The 18,482-nt window shown below is 40.5% G+C and overlaps 1 protein-coding gene across 1 annotated transcript; it reads right to left on the bottom strand.

Annotated features, from left to right (window-relative positions):
- Window positions 1–908: 908 nt before the first annotated feature.
- On the bottom strand, window positions 909–18,116 carry sbk1 (SH3 domain binding kinase 1). The gene is made up of 4 exons (XM_088284884.1): window positions 17,516–18,116; window positions 9,042–9,286; window positions 8,566–8,768; window positions 909–8,141 (listed from the first exon to the last, which is right to left on the bottom strand). The coding sequence occupies exons 1-4, from the start codon at window positions 17,551–17,553 to the stop codon at window positions 7,317–7,319; spliced, it is 1,311 nt and encodes a 436-aa protein (XP_088141010.1). The 5' UTR covers window positions 17,554–18,116; the 3' UTR covers window positions 909–7,316.
- Window positions 18,117–18,482: the final 366 nt, after the last annotated feature.

Below are 18,482 nucleotides of genomic sequence, written 5' to 3'. Positions count from 1 at the left end.
AAATATTTGCATTCATTATTTTTGCACATTACAGACGGCATTAAGGTAAAAAAAATTTTTTAAATGACAAAATTAGACGTTTTTTTTTGCGGGACTGCAACGCTATACTAATTTAAAAATTCATCAAATGATAATTAAACACTTTGATAAAAAATTACATATATTCATAATTTTAATGTTTTTTTAGGATTTGTTTTTTTCATCGACAAGTGAAAAATACATATTTTAAATGTATATGTAAAAGGCTAAATTAAAGCAATACTTAACATTGTTTGTTTTCAATTCTAATCACAATTTAATTAAACTGCTTACCATTTATTTTATCAAATATCACATATGTTCATGTCGCGTTGCTTCTAATATTTTATATACAAATTATTTAACAAACTTTTTGTGCTGTGGATTCCTTGATTTACAATTTAATTAATTAATTAATTTAATTTGTAACCATTTTAACAAAAAAAATAATTGGTACATATCTCAAATAATCTTTTCCCATTAAAATGAATGGGTATGCTATTAATTGGCTTCAGAAAAATACAGTATTGTTTTTCTTTCTAAAACACAATATTTACATAATTAAATACAATGAAAAGATTTAAACAGTTTGGGCAGTATATCATTAATCAGTGCTTCAATACCCATTGATGCTTTGGGCACACAGGGGCATTACAATACTTATATAATAAATACATGAAGAAGACTCTCAACTGCAGTTTTTATTGAATGGGATGAATTAATAATAAAATAAATAATCTTAATAAGTATTACAATATAAAAAATGATCATAGGACCGAATTAAAAAAAATTATTTTCAGTCTAAAAGCAGTGCATTGTGTGGAGAATGAACAAAGTTAGCCGATGAGACAAGCAAACACGACCAAAAAACCTCCAGGACTCCTAAGAAGTGGCGCATAATTGTATTTTATTTCAACATATATTAACATCTTTCTCATTATTAAAGTCACAGAGTATTTACAAGATTCTACAACAACTATGAGTGGCAAAAAAAAGAAAATTGTTTTGTTTATTGCAATGATACTGAACAATTAGGAGCCATGAGATCAACAGGTGTGCTGTGGAAAATTATACAATTTTGCTGATTTGGTCTGAAAATTATTTATTATTTACTATACTGTATAGAAAGTATTTGTGTTAATCTATTTATGCCAGCAACATATAGTGACCAGCGGAACAATTACACACTCGTCCACTAGATGGCAGAAAACACAATTAACCTTAGCCTCCATATTTCAGAGGTATTTTTTTTTAACACTTTTGTTCGTTGGCAATTTTGCCAATGGAGAATATCCACGTCGGGTCAATAAAATTCTGGGAAAAAATGGCTTACTGCATCAAGTGGAAGTCTTGTCTCTCAGACTTGATAAACTTTGCCCTTGAACATCACAAAGAGGTGTTTAAAAGTCCGCGAGTGGCAACAAAAGTAGACCAATGATGCTCATTTAAGATGTCTTGCATGGCTTGGTGAATAATGTTAACAATCAGGCGGCATCTTATTGAGTCATGTTGGCTCTGGATGACTTTTTGTTATATAATGCGTTGTTACATATGCGCACCACCTACTGTCTACCTAATCCTGAACTTTTTTACTATGCAGATAAACTCATTGGACAACATGGCCAACCAGGCTAATTGAAACCCTCTCGCTTGTCCGTCTGTCAAGCATCAGAATTGGAAGGTCAAGATGAGCCGCTATTGATTTGTCTCTGACAACAGCCTTTGAAACATGTTGCAATTAGTGGCGGTAACATGACGCCGAGAATGCCGAGCTCATTTTTTGTAAAATAGTCGTTCTCTTCTACGTTCCTCAAGATTCATATCAAACCATCTTTTGATTGCGTCTGACATAAGTATAATGCAAAGTCCTGCAATCTAATCGGTCTTTTCGGGGTACAGTGGTTTCATAGGCCTTTTATAACTTTTTTTCCTACAATAAGTGCTCCTCAGATACTCAACTGCAGACTGTACCCACTGTTTAATTGAAGGTGGCGTCGATTTTAGAGGATGGATTTGTTTGTATAAATAGGCAGTACAGAGGTGTTATTGCTTTGATGCCCTCATTACCTCAAATAGTGACATTGTGCAGTGTACGAGGTGATTATTTGACTGAGGCATCTATTTGAAAGGCCTTTATTTGTACAAATGGGACGATGCAAAGGCAATGATTTGACATGGGGCTGGCCAATATGATTGACAAGTTTGTCACAATATATTTCACATTAACCAATATTGATTTATGTTTTTTTTTTTTAACAATTGAAAATACAAACCCAGAGAAATAAAAGTGAATTTAGTTATTTTAGTTGCACATATAGTACTTAATCTTAAATCTTGATGTTAAGGCAATTAAGAAAAACTCAAATAAAAAGATTTCCCACGCTTGAGAAAAACGATTTGACGGCTGATTTTGAAGGCTCGTCATCTTCAATCTTTGTCAATCTTCATACAATGCAAGTGAATACTAAATGTGGTAATTCTCTCTTGCAGTGCATGAATCAGCGTTGACCAACTTCTCTCTCTTTTTAGCGGACAGATTACAGTCGTGATTATTCATATTTTACTTGCCTGATTGTGACTTGAAGCGATGCCGAGGATCGGACTTGGCTGACACTGGTGGTAGCACAACAAAGACTGGGAGCTCCTTTACTCGTCTCCAGCCGGAGGTGTTTAATCTGCTTATTATGCACAATACAATTTTATTGCAAGACTTATACTGTGTCGACTGGTCGGTTATTTTAACGAAGTAACGCCACTTTCTTATTGAGCAGCATGCTCTGAAGAAGCCTGATAAGTATCCTGCTCATTTGAATCAGGTGTGTTGCAGCCGGGAGAGATGGAAAACATGCAGGACACCAGGACTGGAGTTTGACACCCTTGGGGTTCAGGGTTCTGCAGAGCATCCTGAAGAACTGAACATTTAAACATCAGGCTTGTTGGATGTGGAGGACTAAAAGTGTCAAAATTTATTAAATAAATACACCATGGAATGTTTAATTAAAATTGTCATTAATATATGAATCATTTCATTCATTCATTAAATAAGGAATTAAATAAATCAGATTAATAAATAAATACACCATTAAATAACTAAATAAAAGCATATTAATTACATTTAATTTATTAATGAAATGTGAAATAGAATAAATTAATGTGTATTTAATTAAATTCCCAATTATTATATGGAACATTTTTTAAAATTATTTTTGTATTTAATTAATTATTTCATGGTCCCGCGTTCCCGTCCATCTGTTGGAGGAGGGAAAAATCTAAAACAGGCAGGATAGCGACTCTCGAGGATCCCTGGTTAACAGCCTTCAAGTATGGCACTGTGCATTTGTCAAAATGGGGCAGTTCCGTCAAAGATAAACTGCTTTTATACCTTATTTGCTCAAATAGGCGTATCTTATATCTCCACTGTAGACAGCACTGTTTATTGGAATGTGGTGTCTATTTTTGGAGCTATTTCTATTTCCTGCCTACACACCCGCCAACCAAATCCATATGTAGCGCACCCAAGCGAACTTTAGTGCTTGGGGGAAATTAACGTGGCAATAGAAAAGGTTATTGCGGCTATCTAGGGGCACCAACTGTTTTTGGGTTTCGTTTTTGGAGGGTGCGCGGGCATCTCATAGATGAGAGGTGTGGATGACTCACCTTTGGCTAATAGCATGGAGGCCACTTTTTGAGGTAATACAATATTTAACTATTGTAGATTAGGAACATTCTTGGAATACTGTAATTACGTTAGCTCTACATTTGTGCAGTTCGTAGCTTGAGGGATTACAAAATGGGATAAGTTTATGATATTTGTTTGTGGTTTTCAATGACATTGAATTTATGTACTTTTGCTTTTTTTTGGTACTCTAAATTACAGGTGTCAAACTCAAGGCCCGGGGGCCGGGTCTGGCCCGCGACCTCATTTTATATGGACCGCTCACATCCGTCAACTTCCTGTTTCTTGCACATTTTCTTCACTTTTAACAACACTGTGAAATAAGATATTGCCATTTATTTGTTACCAATCCTCCCCTTTAAAAATAAATAAAAAATAATTTAAATTTTTTTTAAAAATAAAATTGTTGAATAAACAATTAGTTACTGGCTTGTGATTTCAAAACTGTCTTTCCATCAATGTGTTGTGTGTATGTGATAATATAAGGTGATCATACATTATATGGGTTCACAGACATAATGGCCCTCTGAGGAAAACCAGAACTACGATGTGGCCCGTCCACAAAAATGAGATTGACACCCCTGCTCTAGATGGAATGGATTCTGTTAAATCCATTTTGTATCAGCGCACTGCATCATGAGGGCGAATACACGGGGAGTACTGTATCTCATCAATTGCTTTTGTAATAAATTCTAACGAGACTTTGTGGACACCCGACGCTATTTCATCTTTATCTCGTCCACTGAAATAAACCGAGCACTTGTTCCGAATGGCTGTGTGAGACTGCAAAGTTGTTTAATGTGGGCTCAATTAGACTCGAGGAGGACAGAAGCCCAACGACAGCAGCAGTGTGGCACTGTCGCTATAGCAACAGAGCTGATGGGCTGTCAGCGCAAAGACTTGAGGGGGGGCATGAGGATGATGAAAACAACACAGACACAAATGAGCGGGTCTACGCACGGATAAAAACAAGGACGAGCATGGTCGCGAGCGTACGCCGAAGCATTCACACGCTGCTTTCTTGTAATTAGCCGCGACTGTTTGGAGACTGGAGCGAAGCATCCAATCAATCATCAGCCTGCCAAACAACTGGAGATGACACAGAGGGCACTTCCTCAGATAGTAAACACCTGCGATCTGAACGGGGAGGAAGGCCGAAGGGTTCATTAAAAGTGCATCTGGAGAGTATTCACAGCGCCGCACTTGTTTGGAAGGATTTTGTGAAGTTGTCGTAATGAAGGGAACGCGTAGAAGACTCAATATTTAGTACGTGAACGACTCTAATTGAAATAGGTAAATAAATTGTCACTTATTAATTTGTCGCTCATTTGCCTTTATTATTGCGTAAGCCGAACCTATGAGACCAAAACATTTATATATAATAAATCTAATTTTGTTTATTGTAACACAGATTAATTTATTGTGTTTGTTAAAATTGCTGGGAAGAGGACCTTCAAATAATAAATGCATTATTAAACTGCAATATTGAGAGGGAAAGAAAATCACAATTAGATCCATTTTCATAATCGTTCCACCAAGCAATACAGTAACAGCCAATTTGCGCCTCACTCACCGATTTTTCCATGGAAAATAGCTCCTAAACTACTCTGAAAAAACACACCAGAGAATAAGAAAAGCTAGATCACCATGATTGTGGTGTTTCAAATAATTTAGACCTCACTCTCAAATTGCATGAAGAGTGAACCACCGCTAGTACTGTTAGGTGTTCAGTTTCAGTACAAACAAATTAAAAAAAAAAAACAAAAAAAAAAAAAAAAAACAATCATAGTTGAATTAAAAGTAGCAGCGCCTGCGTTATACATCTCCGTGGATTCAATTTCGAGTACCTAGTGATACACTGCACTGTACATTTCGTCTTATTGAGTTGCTACATACGATGCGGTAACCTGACAGTGACCAAATCCCCTGATTTCAAAAACGAGTACAGCTACATATTTGAACTACCTGAAATTACGGAGCACTTTTTGAAAATACCAAATATATCTACAATATGGAGTGAGATTCCTCATCCCTTTAGAAACATTTTGTGCTTTTGCGTAAGCTCACACATACACATCCAAGAACTCGCGCGCACGCACACACAAGTAGAAAAAAAAAAATATTCAAACATATTCTCGCCTTGTTACTGTACGCACCTCTGCGCTCATAAAATGTTTCCGTAAATGGGAGCTCAGCAGTCCAACAGCTGCAAAGGATTAGTAATAAAAAGGGAAGTGCTCCACTCAAGTGTCCTGAGGTGATGCACGCCACTGAGACACTGGAAAACGTGTCCCCGTACACACTGCTACATGGAGGTCCATTTTACGATCGGAAGTGTGGTAATGCAGTGGACGATCAAGTCAAATGTTGCTCTCGAATCACCGGCCTCTGAGTGATCTGGAGCGTATGAAGTGATATGAGGAAAAGCTATGCTTCTCAAACGGGTGTCCTCGGTTGTGTCGTTCACACATATTTAACTGGCGATGGGACACTGAGGTGGATCCCCCGAACCCAAAGTTGTGAGAACCCCTGTAATAAAGTGACAAGTGATGGGGAAGTCATTTCCACCGAGCGTCTGATCATTAGCACCACCGTCACAGTGCGGGGAAAAAAAAATATCACTTGGAGTAACGTTTGCAGATCTCTCAGCAGTCTTTGGCCGTAAATAATGTTGCCCATCACCATCTGGCTTTTGTTCTTGATCCCATCCTGGAGAGTGGTGCTGTCCAGCCTCCTCTCTGACGTCAGAGACGATGCTCCGTTAAAGGTGGCAAAGGCAGGAGGTTCTGTGGTGTCAGTGGGATGTTTGCCAGGAACTGCACGGAAGGACACTCTTTCAGCCGTCTTTGACCAGGAATCCACATGCTGCTTTCCATATGAGCTTGAGCTTCTCTGTTAAATTGCCTTTCAAGATGGAGTTTGGAGATGGAGAGCACTTAACGATGACTGGTTACTACAAGTGTGCTCACGAGTCACTGATGATGTAGTTGCCTGGCTTTAATGCAGGGCAAGATGGGCTCAGTTCAGTCCACATCAGAATCGGAATCATCTTCATTGACCGGATAAATAAAAACACACGAGGAATTTGTATCCGGTAGTATGAGCCACTCGAGTATTGCACAATTGCCCGGAGTCAGCTTGGACAGGCTCCAGTTCCTTGGCCAACCCTGAACAGTTATAGCAGTACACTGCCGTAAACGGAGGGATGGGAGTGTGCTCAGATTTCAGCGGCAGTGGCCATCACCATCTGGTTTTTTTATCCCGTCCTGGAGACCGCTACTGTTCAGCTTCCTCTCTGGGGAAAGAGAGGACGCCATTTGACAGGAGCAGGATGGAGGCAGGAGGCGTAGGAGGCTACAGGTTACAGTTGTGGAAGGAGGAAGAAGAAATGGACAAAGACGAAGTGCAGTTGCCAGTGTACGTTCCCGAGCGGGACGGTTCGCCTCTCTTGCGGAGATAGGAAGCTCAGGCGTCTTTGGCCGTTAATCCCAATTTAAAAGGCCTTTCAACTAAGTCCAGGCCGCTAAAGGGATGACGTTTATTTCCAATGTGATCTGAGCTTCTCTCTTAAACTGCCTTTTCAGATGGACTTTACATATAGAGAGCACTTTGCAATTTGAAGTTACACACAGATTTCAATGGCAGTGGCCATCACCATCTGGCTTTTGTTCTTGTCCCGTCCTGGAGGCTGTTGCTGTCCAGCCTCCTCTCTCGGGTCAGAGAGGACACTTCGTTTGAGAGGAGCTGGACGGAGGCAGGAGGTTCCAGGAGGCGTGGAAGGCTCCGGGTGTCTGTGGGAGGCGCGTGAGGAGGAAGAAGACGTGGATGAAGAAGAAGTGCAGTTGCCAGTGCACACCCCCGAGCTGGAGCGTTCGCCTCTCTTGGCACGGTAAGATGCTCTGCGCCTCAGCTCACTCACCAGCTCGTATTTGACAAAGCAGAAGATGTCCTTGACCCCGCAACGTTTTTCGGGCTCAGCGGCGAGAAGCCGTTGGAACATTCGCAGGGCGTCGTCGGTGAATCTGCGCCACTGCGACGGATATGTTCCCACGGGGCATCCAGCTTTCTGCCAGCGTCGAAACTCTTCGTAGAAGGCGTCGGTTAGCAGTGCGGCCTCCCAGGGGAAGTTACCCGTGAGCATGCAGAAGACCAGAACTCCAAAAGCCCACACGTCCAGGCTGGTGGTGACCAGGAAGCCTTCGGTGCGGCTGGCCCGGCACACCTCGGGAGCCGTGTAGGGGATGGTGCCGCTCACTCTTTTCACGCGGCAACCCACCCGGCGGGTCATTCCAAAGTCGGCCAGCTTGATGCGGCGACACTCACGGTCGAACAGCAGCACATTTTCTGGCTTGACGTCCCTGTGCACCAAGCTTTTACTGTGCATAAAATCTAGGGCCAGACCAAGTTGTTGCATGCAGCGTTTGACCATTTCCTCTGGCAGGCCCACCTGGGAGGAAGACAAAGACACATATTGGAAGATTGAAATGCAAAGTCAGGGTTTGTCTACCACAGGTTAGAAGATGTAAGCGGAACCCTTATTGTAGTCCAGTACTAGCCAGGTGTCCCAATGTTTTGTCCAAATAATAATGTGTTTCACCAAGTTGTTAAAAGTACAACCCATCCAAAAGTTCAGGGCGAACGCTGATTTTCTCCAATAAGAAAAAGTGAAATAAACGTCTCTTGTCTTGCAATTGCAATTTTAATGAGAAAGCCAAGCGAAATAGTTCTAAAGCAAAGTCAGAGCTGCTCTCATAGCGAGAAAAGGCTCCAGCCCCAGGAGAGCTTGTTAAAAGTGCACCGTCTGAACATGATTGGAGCAGCTCTGTCGGATTGAGGACGATGATTGGTGGAGACATGCATGATGGCGCTACCTGTGGGGGAATGATGTCGAATAGGTCCCCTGCGGGAGCGTATTCTTGTCCAAATACGTAGCTGTCCTCTGTCTCAAAGAGCACATCCAAGACTTTGATGATGAACGGGCTTGAGCTGAGCGAGCCTGTAAGACTGTACTCCCGCAGGAAACTCTTGAGCTTCGTCTTGTTTTTGGTCACAAATTTCAGTGCCATTTTAGTGCCTGAAAAGATCAGACCGAAACATGAGGAAACGTGTACAGAGACCGTACAAAAAGTTTGATAGATGCACCACGAGACATATTCTGTAAAACATTTGACATTGATGAATTTCATGCCACAGGGTGCCCAAAAAAAGAATGAAAAAAATGTAGTGACAATTCTTCATCTTCATTACGCGCATTGCCCACCAACCCCAAAATGTGCGCCCATATTGCACACACCAGAAACCACCGCTGTGCATATGATCGTGTTTAGCGTGTGCTTCAAGCACTCACCTTGGCTTCTGTGGGCTACCAGGTCCACCTTGCCATATGTGCCCTTGCCAAGCTCTCGAATCTGCTCAAATTGTTTGGCCACATCTGCAGCAGAGAGCGAAGTGATGGCCAAGGCTTGCATGTCCTCCACAGGCGCCCCGACTCCACTGGGGGCCATTTTGGATGTGGGGGAGCCCCCGCCGCTGCCCACCCGTCCAGGCCCGGTTGGAGAAAGCGACAGGCTGGCCTTGACGCTGTGCGGCAGACTGACGGAAAGGAAAGAGGAGGGGGGGGGGGGGGGGGGGGGGCACTTATTGTGAATTTTTCAGTAGAAAATACAGTGGTACTGAGTTGTCGCATACACACAACAAATTGATGGAAAGCCTGATTTGAAATCAGAAGCCAGTGAGTAATTGTTAGTTCAACAATTTTTCAATTTATTTTAAAAAGGGGACGATAGGTAACAAATAAATTGCAATATCTCAATGTTGTTAAAAGTGAGGAAAATGGGCTAGAAACAGGAAGTTGACGCACATGATTTGCCCATCGCGGGCCACATAAAATATAATCATGGGCCAGATCTGGCCCCCGAGCCATGATTTTGACACCTGTGTTTTAGATGGTTCCTTCCTCCGGCACACCCTTATTAAAACGATCAGCTCCTGCATGTCTATTTGCTGGCGCTTGTCCACATGATCTTGTTTTCATACTAGATCTCAAAGGAGGACTAAATCAGAAGGGTTTTAACAGACTCTCATTAGCATGAAATAAATTTTCGGAGAAGTGTATGCGCAAAAGGGAAGGGCCCTGAGTACACACCTCAGACATCACTTTGCGGAGCTTTCCGATGCAGTCACGAGAATGACTGGCCTCACAGCGCTTACTGGCATACGGTGATGGGAAAATCAATAGGAGCAGGTAGAAGAACCGACAAATGGAGACAAATGGCTGACAGTTTCGAGCTGTATTCCGGTAAAATACGCCACGTGCCTTCTGGGAAACAAAACATCTTCGCCTGTTGCTACAGTGCATTTGGGTTTTGTTCTACAGGCCTAAGATGCACTCGCTGCTTAGTTAAATCAGCGAGTGAGTTTTGGTTAGGGTGTAACAGTAAGTACAAGATAATCATCCATCCAATCACTCGGAGCAATTTTGCTGATGGCCTCTTTTATTCGACAGTCCAAGCAAACAGATAAGCTTGTTGTTCATGTCCCCACTAACCCACTTTCTTGTTGCATCATTTGGTACACCTGCACCGTCCAGTGAGAGCCAACAAAAAGGAAATTCCACCACAGAAACAATTACATTTCGAAGAAAATGACTCTTAAAGAGGAAGTTAAGTAAAAATATGTACCTTCACTTGTGTAAACATGGCATTCTGTTGAATATTGTGTTTGTGGAAGATGAGTTAAGCAGGAAAATCCACCAGTTTTTAGACATCTCATTGGACGGCCATTTTGTCACTTCTGTCGACTGAAAATGACATCACAGTCGCTCAGGGCTCAAGTAACGACCAATCACGGCTCAACCTTTTCTGAAGCTCAGCAATGATTGGTTATTAGCTGATCTCTGAGCAATTGTGATGTCATTTTCAGTCAACAGAAAGTGACAAAATGGCCGCCCCCTGAGATGGCTAAAAATGGGTGCATTTTGCTGCTTAACTCATATTTCACAAATGTAATATTAATCAGAATGCCGTGTTGAGACTAGTGAAGGCGCACAGAACATTTAATTGCGAATATTTTTTTGGGGTTGACTTACGATTCAAAAGAGCCATTTTTGTCAGTGTAATGCAAGACTGAGCTTCATTCTGTTCGGCTTAAATGTTTAACCAGAAACCCGTGCCCAAGACTGGTCCACACGGAGAACAATCAAGTCTTTTCGGACTCCCTGAAGGCAACACACAGTCGAGTGGGCACATTCGTCATGAGTAGGCAACAGGACTCATAATGTCTTACATAATCATCTCCAGGCTCACATCAAGACGTGTGATCAGCGGCGATATGAGCACATATGGAATATAATACAGGGCGCTCTTTCTATTTTCTGAGCCATTGTTTATTTTCCTCCTGGACTGGAAGAAGGAGAAGCCAAGAACAAGCGTTGCAAATTGTCACATCCTGCCACACTTGCCCTGCAGCTATATTTATCCAACTCTGCCCACGAGATACAATGCTTTGCTGAAAACTTCCGATATCAGGATTTCATGGTTATACATATGCAAATGTGAAAATACAAGCGGGCAGTGATTGTCAAAATGTTGTACTGCTGTACTTGGAGTTCCACTGGTGGTACGCAAAAAATAAATAAATAAATTAAAAAAATCACTTCCCAACTACAGTTCAATTGTATTTCACTTTTTTTGTCCATTAGTACCTTTAAGAACTGTTTTATTTAGGTACAATGTTATTATTTATTTCAGTAAATATGTTTGTGCAATATATTTGAATTAAATCATTATTTAAGTTGAAAAAAAGTCCCATGTTTAGGTGGAGTGCTAATTTTCTAACTCCCAAATATTACAGTGGCAAACTTGATCTAAAATAACATATTTTTGTCATAATATTACAACTTGCAGTATTTTGACGTATTCTTTTTTCTGATAGTGACACAACTTTTTTTTTTTTTTGTTTTTTTTAGAACAATCGTTCTGGAATTCAGAGGCTTAATTTTGAGTCAAATGATGACTTTATTCTTATAAAAAAGGTTTTTTAGTTTTTAATCATTTAAATATATTATTCTCATACATTACAAATGTTTTTCATGTAATCTTATGAATTTATTTTTTAATTTTGAGTTTTTATTCTAGTGGCATTGTTTGATATTCCTTATTGCCGACTTTATTCATGGATAATGTTATTCCCACAATGTCAACATTTTATTGACATTTTTTTCATAATATTATGACTTTATTTATGTAGATTTTTTTTTTGCACTAAACTTTATTCTTAGGACTTTATGTCATTTTTCTGATAATGTTGCAACTTTAGGAAACCTCCGACTGGATTTTAATATTAGTTAAGGTAATAGTAAGTACAAAGAACAATACTGTTACTTTAGAATAATATGACTCAAGTGAAAGTTTAAAGTACTCCTCCAATTAATTCACCCCATCCATCCGCGAGGCATCCTATGCGCCCATTTCCTCTTTAAAAGTGAATTAAGATTGCCGATATGCGACGGTGCAGCTTTGATGACATCATCGGTGTGATCCACAAACCGCAGTGTTGTGCCCGGAAGGTACGTGGAGGGGGGTGGAGGGGGGGGTTATGATTTTCTGGCAAGATGATGTGATTATTTTGGAGGCTCAAAGGGTCCAGAGTGTGACAGTGACGCTGTATAGAAGGGGGCCTTGTGTTTCACGAGCAGCTGTGATCAGAGGCGGCATAAGCCAACTAAGCACCTGCTTAGGGAATGTTTGGATTAAGGTACTTTAGTTTGATTATTTTATTTTTTTATTCACTTTGCTGTCCGCGGGTTATTAAATCCAATCCCACTCGTTCAAAAATAATCTGTGAGCAATTTAAAACGGTTCACGCACTTGTCATACGTGAGGCATGTTTTGATCCTCTGGACAAATTCTCTATCCCACAACATCCGTGTAAGCACGGGGAAAACAAATCTCGTTATAACTCTATTTGAAAGCATGTACGGGCTGAAAATAATCTTCTAAACTTAATTCCTGAAAAGTACAGCGTGAAAAATAAGGGCGTCTTCATCAGTGTCATTTATTTATTTTATTTTATTTTTTTTCCACAGACAACTTTTTTGTCCATTTATTCAGTTTCTGATCAACGGATTCAAACCATTCCGATTTCAAACTGTTCAATTAATTCAGGACACATTGGGAAGTATTTTTTTCTCAACAATCTTGGCAAGAAATTTAAATTCAACAATATATTTTAAGTTTTGCATAAAAATTGGCTTTCCCGCATTTTCAACAAAACTAATTCTAAACTTGATGCAGCTATAACCGCAGCAAGAAATTTTTCAACATAAAAATAGGACAAAATTTACATTTCAAATGTTGAAAGCTATAACATTGTGGGTGTTAACGATGATGAGGCACCCTTTCATGTGCAACAAATGTATAATGTAATATTCAGCAAGAACATTGGTGGATCTAAAAGTGGGTCAGGGGATCAGAGTCAGCAGCTTTCCACTGTTTACCGTTTTTATAGCACAGTCCTCGTCCCTCTTGTCTGCTCCGGAAAATAAACAAGGGACTCAGGGAAAGAAAAAAAAAAAAAAAGAAGTAAATAGATTTCGCCTGAGTCTCCCTCTTCACACTAATGGACGAGTTGGTTTTGGCGCGATGAGTCATCACCGGGGATGACTGAGCTCACGTATTGCCTTGTCTCCTGTTCCCCATTTGAATGAGTTCCAGTTAACGATGAGGAAACACGTCTTCACTTGATTTGCTGTACGAATTACTGCCTCCAAAATGGACGTGGAATCCCCATCTGACTCGGACCACACTGGCAGCGAAGGATGGAATCCGATGTACTCACACTCGAGACATAAAACCCTACTTTGAAACCCTAACCCCCAATTTAAAAACCCACTTTGGAACCATAACCAAGTTTAAAACCCTACTATGAAACCCTAATCACAATTTAAACCCGACCTTGAAACCCTAATCCTAATTTAAAACCCTACTTTGAAACCCTAACCCCAATTTAAAACCCAACTTTAAAACCCCAACCCCAGTTTAAAACCCACTTTGAAACCCTAACCTAGTTTAAAACAGTAATTTAAAACCCTAACTCTAGTTTAAAACCCTACTTTGAAACCCTAACCCCAGTTTAAAACCCACTTTGAAACCATAACCTAGTTTAAAACAGTAATTTAAAATCTTAACTCTAGTTTAAAAGCCTACTTTGAAACCCTAACCCTGGTTTAAAACAGTACTTTGAAACCCAAACCCCAATTTAAAACCCTACTTTAAAATCCTAACCCAATTTAAAACTCTTATTTAAAACCCTAACCCTAGTTTAAAACAGAATTTTAAAATCCTAACCCCAATTTAAAAGCTACTTTAAAACCCTAACCCCGATTTAAAAACCCACTTTAAAACCATAACCTTGTTTAAAACCCTACTTTGAGAACCTAACTCCAATTTAAAAACATAACCCGAGTTTAAAACAACACTTTGAAACCCTAAACCCAATTTAAAATCTACCTTGAAACCCTAATCCCAGATTAAAACCCTACTCTGAAACCCCAACCCTAGTTTAAAACCCTACTTTGTTTATTGTTTGTTCATTGAGTAAAACTAAAAATCATAAAGAGTGCAAAGTACATTTAACAAAGTGCAATACAAGTACAAGCAAAGTCGACACTGTACCTGAAAAATCGACTAAATTACAAAATAGTAGTCGCACTTGATTACTTTCAATCACACTGAGCATTAGTGTGCACTTTTTCGATCTGTCAGCGTCTTGACGTGCTAAAAGATTATCACTGCTCTTGTCTCTGATTGACAGATTCGGTCTATCCTCAAGCAAAAAAAAATTACAAATTGTGCTTCCAATCATCACTTTCTCTGAAAAGCACCATGGAGCTAGGCATGAAAGGCGTCCTGCTGGGATTTCCAAAGACACAGTAATGGGGAGAAAAAAAACCCTGAGCTACATTGATCAGATGAAGGAGCTGGAGTGTGGAGGGAGCCTGTTGTCGAACGTCATAGCGTGACTATGAATGTGACCCAAATACAGAAAAACGAGGAGGGAAATTCAACTAAACACTGACTACAGAACCGATCCAGATTCATTCGTGGTTGCAATTAGGCTGCGGCACGTCTGACTATAAACACCAATCAAAATCAGCACAAATCATCATTGCAATTACTGCATGTCGGGCAGAAATACTTAAGTGGAGTTATATCTGCTTCTCGCACATTTCTCGACGTTACGATTTTTCAAACCGCACAATTATTTACCAGATTCCACATTTTTCCGTATTCCACTTTATCCGCAACATTCGAATCAATGTACATCCTGCATCACATTTTTCAACCGATTCAAACTATTCCTTCAAATTGTTCAGCTCATTCAGGACCTCTACGAAACTAGAAATTCACATTTTTAGACTTAAATTCATGAATTGAAATTGAAATATTTACTTCTTCCTTCCACATTTTCTTATTCAAGGCAAACTATTTTAACAAACTTCAAAGTGTCCAACTTATTCAGCACATACAATCAGAATCGGAATCAGAATGCCCTTTAATGTCGCTGTACTTAGTGTACGACAGGTGTGGGCAAACTACAGCACAGGGGCCACATGCGGCCCGTTAAACGTTTTAATCCGGCCCGCCGAACTTGTAAAAAATTAAATGAATAAACCTTGTTAATGTTTGGTTTTCTAAATACTCTGATTTTTCAAAGACATACATTTTGTTCACTTTCATTTAAAATTAAATGTATTTGTTTTCTACGATGAGGTGAGGTTACCAAAACATTCCATCCATCTGCTCCTCTGTCAAATTTAAGAACCCATTGTGGCCCGTCAATCAAAATGTTTGCCCACCCCTGGTGTACGAGCCAAATAATTTCATTAAATATATAAATTTAATTAATTAAAGATGAATTAATCAAATAAAAAAATAAATATGAAATTAAATCAATAAAACACATTATGTTGCAGTTCTGCAAGGTAAAATGCGGGAATGTTTATCGCATTCTCAAATATATATATATATATATATATATATTTATTTTTTTTTTTTTAAGATTCCTCCTCACACATTTCTCATCCGATTCCAACCGTGTCAACTTCAAGCTATTCAGTTTTTTGATGACATACCGGGAACCATTTGTTCCACTTTCTGCAAATCCCCACACATTTCAGGATTCCAATCTTCTCACGACAACACTCCCAACTCAATTATTTCCACCTTACGCATTTCTCGACCAACTCAAACCATTCCAATTTAAGATTACTCTGCTCAGTCATTCCGTCGATTCCCCAAAAATCGCTGCATTTTCACAGTAAAGAACACTGACGACCATCTTAACCAGCCCAAATCATCACTGCCTTTATGTTGTGCAGAAATCCTGAAGCACTGACGTTTCTTCAATAAGATGCCTTGGGGGACATACTGTACCTAACGACCCCGCTCACCCACCCCACGCAAGCAATTGTACCCCAGCATTCTAATCCAGTCGCTTCAACTTCCACAACGGAGGTTTGATGTGAGCCACCGTGTGCGTGATTGGGGGGAATCCAACGAGGGAGACGAGCATCCCTCCCTTTGTCCCACATGCTTTGATGTGGAATACATGGCGAGGGGTTGGGGTGTGTGTGTGTGTGTGTGGGGGGGGGGGGGGGGGTTCATCTGAGAGCTGCAGAAATTGGGACTGGGGAGAGGTGGCGCGTTGTCTAATGGAGGAGCGATTTCACCATCCACATCAAGGCTGCATATAATGAGATTTACAAGAATAATTTCAAATCCCCCAAACCCACTCCCGCTGTCTCATTAGGAAATATTTGACTTAATTGTATGATGTATGTGCACGTGTATACAACACTGAGCAGACACAAAAGAGCAATCTCCGCGCATTGAGCAGATCCGGGAAAAAAAAAACAGCCCTAATTGGAAAACTGAGCGGGGAGAGCGAGTATAAATAGAGCTGAATAAAAGCGTTTTGTACGAGCATACCGAAAACCCTGCATGAGGTATTGATTGACAAGGCTCATAATGATATCATATTAAACAGCTGTTTCCTCCCGAATGGTGGTGGCAGCACGTTGGTGTAAAACCGGTTTCTTCTATGACAGATGTTTGCAGACTTTGGAGGAAATGATCTACTCCAAAATTATTCACATGTGGCTGACTTAAATTACGATTATATTTGCCTTATCATCTACAATGTTACACCGTCGTCGCTGTGGATAAGCAGGACTATTTACTCAAAGCTGTAAAAAGCGCTCTCGTGCAATTCTTTTGATGGAATGCTCTATTGTACGCTTTGTAAATCCCGGTAAAATGCCTTTTTATGGGACTTCCTCGCAGGTAATGAGCAGATGTAATGTGTTTATGAATTTATGAAGTGGAACCACATTCATTCGAAAAGTATTCTGCTTGTAGGAACAGAGGAGAATTTGTAGAATGAGGTGGCATGAAGCGTCAATTATTCATTTCCAGCTGATTTAACAACGAGACATCATTGCTTTTCTAACACAATGTTGGTTTCCACTCTTTGCTCTTTATTTCACTTGATTTTTTCCGGAACACGAATCCGGTCGTGTCATTTATTGTCTATTACACACAAGTATTCATTTATAGATATGATAATTGCAAAACCTAAGGAGTAACGCCAAACAAATGGAAGGTAGGGATGAAAAAAATCCAAAAACAATGCAAGTCTCCTAATGGGTATAAAGAAGAATTGTTTTCACGACTTATTATTTCACAGGATATTAGCTTCCGAGAAACATAAAACAACCAACTCCTCATAAACTCTAATGAGAATTTTTGACAATGCCCTCACCTGCTGGGAACTTGTCTGTCTCCTCCATGGTCCTGCATTCTCTGCACAACACTGATACTCTGGAGACTGCGCGGACCTGAAGCACACAGGTGAAGTGAAAATAAAAATAAAGAAATAAAATTGTTAAGAATCCTGCGAAGGCCTTTCAAAAATCTCAAAGCCTTGGATGACAGACAGACTTGATGGAAAAAGTGCTGATGTGCTCCCTCAGTTGACTTTCATTTTGTTCCTTGAAAGGCTTTGAGACGACTTGTCCGGAAGCGGATGCAGTGATCGCATCATGCTCGGTGCTGAGGTGTGCAAGCTCGAATCGTCTCTCCTCTGGCAGTAGGCTTAAGGAGGGGGTGGGGGGGGCTTGGTAGGTGTGGGTTGTTTATCTTTCGCTCCTCCAGTGGTCCTGCATGACCCACTTCAGTCCCAGTCATTCACAAACACAAAGAAGCCAGAAGAAGGAGGCTGCACAACCAGCGTAGATGAGTACGTTCCACTCCAGCTCAGCTTTTGTGTCCTGGCAATGAGGAAGGATGGTGGTGCGAGGGTGCGCGGTTGAAATGTGGTGCAGGGGATGCGGATGGTTTGTGGCTCAGATGTTGCTCCTGTGCTGGTCCCCACTACTCTGCTCTCTTCATTGTTCGTTGTCTGCACTGCTCACATGCCCAGGGTCCTAGTGCCCCTCTCTCATTTGTCAGCACTAGCACAGTGGTTCTCAGCGATGATAATGTTGAGCAGGTGTGGGCAAACTACGGCCCGGGGGCCACATGCGGCCCATTAAATGTTTTAATCCGGCCCGCTGAACTTGAAATAAATTAAATGAATAAACCTGGTTAATATATATATTTTGTTCTAATGCTTTTGTTCATTTTCATATAAAATGAAATGGGTTTTTTTTTTCTCAGATGAGGTGAGGTTACCAAAACACTCCATCCATTTGCTCCTGGTCCGGCCCCTCTGTCCAATTTTAGAACCC

Source organism: Idiotropiscis lumnitzeri, chromosome 20, assembly GCF_059441095.1.
Source record: "Idiotropiscis lumnitzeri isolate Australia: NSW breed Sydney's pygmy pipehorse chromosome 20, RoL_Ilum_1.0, whole genome shotgun sequence".
NCBI classification, from domain to species: Eukaryota; Metazoa; Chordata; class Actinopteri; order Syngnathiformes; family Syngnathidae; genus Idiotropiscis; species Idiotropiscis lumnitzeri.
The sequence above is the reverse complement of the archived record's forward strand: the minus strand, read 5'-3'. Positions and strand labels throughout refer to the sequence as shown.

What these genes read in the sequence shown, in the direction of transcription:
- sbk1 (XM_088284884.1), bottom strand. Translation starts at nt 17,553, where the DNA reads ATGCAGGACCATGGAGGAGACAGACAAGTTCCCAGCAG. An exon ending in GACAGACAAGTTCCCAGCAG is followed by an intron (nt 9,287 to 17,515) that starts GTGAGGGCATTG and finishes CCTTTCCGTCAG; the next exon opens with TCTGCCGCACAGCGTCAAGG. An exon ending in GGTAGCCCACAGAAGCCAAG is followed by an intron (nt 8,769 to 9,041) that starts GTGAGTGCTTGA and finishes TGATCTTTTCAG; the next exon opens with GCACTAAAATGGCACTGAAA.